This window comes from Cyprinodon variegatus, unplaced genomic scaffold, assembly GCF_000732505.1.
Source record: "Cyprinodon variegatus isolate N-32 unplaced genomic scaffold, C_variegatus-1.0 Scaffold526, whole genome shotgun sequence".
Taxonomy (NCBI): Eukaryota; Metazoa; Chordata; class Actinopteri; order Cyprinodontiformes; family Cyprinodontidae; genus Cyprinodon; species Cyprinodon variegatus.
In genome coordinates this window covers 383,765-387,232 of record NW_015150979.1, presented here as the reverse complement: position 1 = coordinate 387,232, position 3,468 = coordinate 383,765, and the positions used below count along the sequence as shown (strand labels likewise).

Below are 3,468 nucleotides of genomic sequence, written 5' to 3'. Positions count from 1 at the left end.
GGGTCCTTGATGGAACCGGGTTTCGATCCCCATCCCTACACAAAACACATATTTGCCTGTTGTTGAAAGGACTTAATGGTATTGAAAATGATGCACAAATGTATCTTTTATCTGAGAGCATTAGTATGTTTTTAGTTTTAAACAACTGCAGAACCAACTCTTACCTTGCAAAGTTTCATAGTTTTGCTTCTCCCAGTTGTATTCTTCTTCGAGCTGATGCTTTCTTTTTCTGATTGACTGGGCCAAAACCACATCGCTCATCAGTTTCTTTATATCCTCTTCATGACTTTTTAATTTATGTTGAAGACCCCTCGGTTTGAAGTTGTGCTTCAGAAACAGAATAGTGTTAATTTAACTTGGTGATAGCTGGAGAGCTTTAGAAAAACTTCACAAGTTTATTTTTTAACTTAAAACTACTATATAAACAAACATTATGGTTTTGAAAATAAAAACAACTATAACAGTTGTATATATAACATTTATGTTAGAAATAAATATGACAGTTTTATTTATAACATTTTAAGACCATATCTTTAGGCTGCAGAAACAGTCAAAGATTTAATTTTTATAAAAGCTGAGCTGCTACCAGGACTAACGTTTGAACATCAAATTAATCATTTCATCTGAAAAATTAATTTAAATATCTTTTAATACAGCTGTAATGTATTTCTCAAACTTTACAAAAATGCAGCATGTGCAAAAGACTAATAAAGAAAATTTTTCTTTGCTTGGACAAAAAAAGTTTCAACTAACAACCTTGTGCAAGCAAGACTGGTAGATATTTAATCTGTAAGAGACAATTTAAAAGTTCTATGATGACACTGGACTGCATTTGATCAAATAAGGATACAACTCCATTATGATGTAAGTCTTATCAACGGGACTGATTTCAGACCATTTTAGATAAATCCTTGATGGACCTCTATGTGTTCTTGACTTATTGACATGCTTGGCTGTGCTGTGCTGTGATTGTGGCCAAATCTCTGCATTGAGGAAGTGGAAAAAACAGCCTTGAATTCCTTAAATGGAGCCACTGGTTCAGATATGCTGATGACACCGCATCAAATCCAAGCAAACATAAGCAAAAGAAGGATTTACCAAATGTTAACGCTCTATGTTATCTCTGCAGACCACTGGTACGAAGCAAATGCCAGAAAATTCAATTCACTAAGTTAAGTACATTTGGAAAACAATATGACCCCTTAGCCCTAGTTATCCAGACCAAATCACAAATATACTTTACAATGCTCTGAGGAATCAGTGTTGTTTGTTTCATTGTTTCATCTTCTTATTGTCATCACAACGTCATAAGTACAGAGAAACGAAATTCCCTCTATGCATTTAACTTGGGGAGCAGTAGGCTGGCATTGTACAGCACTTGTGGGGCTCAGGGTTTTTGCTCAGGGAGCCAGAGTGGCAGTCTGCAGGGCTGCAGGAATCTCAGGAATCCAAGCTCTATACCCTGACCACTAGGCCGCTACTTCCACACAGTGGAAACTCTGACATGAATCTGAATGATACACCACAACACTGCAAAATTCACAGTAAAGTTTAAATTAATACACCTTCAGTAAATACCCAACTTTAGAGTCTAAAATAACCTTACACATTTCCAACACCATCAGTCTCTAGACTTAAGTGCACTTTCCTATAAACTTTAATTGTTAAAATAGGACGGTGGCCCTAAAACACACAAACCTTATTTCTTAGTCCTGAATTTAACATCATGGAGATCACATTAATAGCTGACAAATGACAATACAAATAATTTAACTGTAAAAACCACTAATGAAAATAAACCATACCTAAAACATTGTCATGCCCCAGTGCAGCAAAATGAAATGAAAGCACCATCTTAAAATGTGTGTAGCCACATGGCCCTATCCATAAGAGAAAACACTGAAAAGAGGCCACAATAAAATAAAGGATTTGTTACCATGCAGTCTAACAACAAATGCACCTGAGATCTAAGAATTTCTGATCGTACTACACTCAGTATTTGATATACTTTACTCTCCATCAAATGTTTTGAGCCCCAACAGTTGGCGCTGTTTATATACAACAACATCAAGTTTACCAGAGAGACTAGAACAACACACTTCCTTTAGTATACATGGATAAAGATGGAAGCCTTAACATTACGGCTTACAGGAATTGATGGAATTGAATTGATCATCAACCCTTGGAACAGAGACCTCATTCGAAATCCGCCCCACAGAGTCAAACACTTCCCAACGAAGACATAAGGAAAGCATAAAACAAAATTTAAAAAATCTTTCCAATCCAGTAGATATCCAAACAGAGACTTTATCAAGTTAGGTAGGAAGTAGAAGACACACCACTGAATAAAATAAACATTAGAGCACTGTCATTTTCTGATCATAGCTGTCAATATATGCCTTTAAAATGTGACAGAAAAAAAATCTTACCTTTTTGAGGAGAGCCTTCTCCTCCTCTAGAACATTTTTGATCATCACAACAAACTCCAGAGGTGGCCGAGAAACCTTTAAGAAAATAAAGCTCCGATCACTCCTCTCCAAAAAACATTTGTTTCACAGAATTTCATCGAGCTGACCAATCCTTGCATGTCTTATATCTAATTCTACTATATATCATATTATTTTAGTTTTCCTATAATGCTTAAAGAAAACCAAGTAACTTCTTGCACATTTCCTAATGAAAAAACCTTTAAAATTCCCATGACTACATTTTTATTTCTCACTGGTCTTTGCAGGTCAAAAAATGCTCAGCAAAGCTTTTTTTTTTTTTTCCTTTTTCAAACAGGTGTCTGATTATCTACCCACCAAGTACTTGCTTATATGCGTCAGTTTCATCCTTTCCACTATATTGGTAACATTCTGCTCAGAAACCATTGCCAAAACATGGAGGAGCTGGTTCATGCGAGCCTTTGCCGGTTCCTCTTGATGGGCATTTCCTAGGGAAAACTCATCCCTGTGAACACACACACATGCACAGATAGAAAATGAACTAAAGGAATCCATAGTCACAATAATCACCAAATGTATTATTATTGTTAATTTTTTTATTTAAACCACCATAAAGTAATGCATAACTCCCAAGTGAAAATAATAATAGAATAATATTTTATCTTTTATAAATTCTGTTTGTAAATGGGCCCTTTAGTAAACCATAGCTGTAGCATAGCTAAAGTCAGAGTTTATAAACTTTTGAAGGAATGCCTATAAATATTTAAAACATTTGGCCACTGTTTTTAGCCAATTCTAATTTGCAAACTATTTTAAGCTAAGGGAGGTTAGATTGATAGGATCTGTGATAAGAAATGTCCAAGTCCTGCTGAAAATCCATATTTAGATTAAGGTCTAAGCTAGGGCTGCAACTAACGATTATTTTAAAAATCGATGAATCGGTCGATTATTTTTTCGATTAATCGATGAATCGGACAAAAAATATTTTTTATATTAACCTCTTTATTCCAAAATAAACATT

At 34.9% G+C, this 3,468-nt stretch overlaps 1 protein-coding gene across 2 annotated transcripts in view; it reads right to left on the bottom strand.

The window, feature by feature from the left end:
* Positions 1–3,468, bottom strand: part of LOC107095156 (signal transducer and activator of transcription 5B-like) — a 47,525-nt gene that overhangs the window by 21,111 nt on the left and 22,946 nt on the right. For both annotated transcript variants that reach the window (XM_015391142.1, XM_015391143.1), the window contains exons 3-5: positions 2,805–2,952; positions 2,430–2,504; positions 165–327 (exon numbers count right to left, since the gene is read on the bottom strand). In XM_015391142.1, the coding sequence (XP_015246628.1) occupies positions 165–327; positions 2,430–2,504; positions 2,805–2,952 (386 nt within the window). The remainder of the gene's footprint in view (positions 1–164; positions 328–2,429; positions 2,505–2,804; positions 2,953–3,468) is intronic.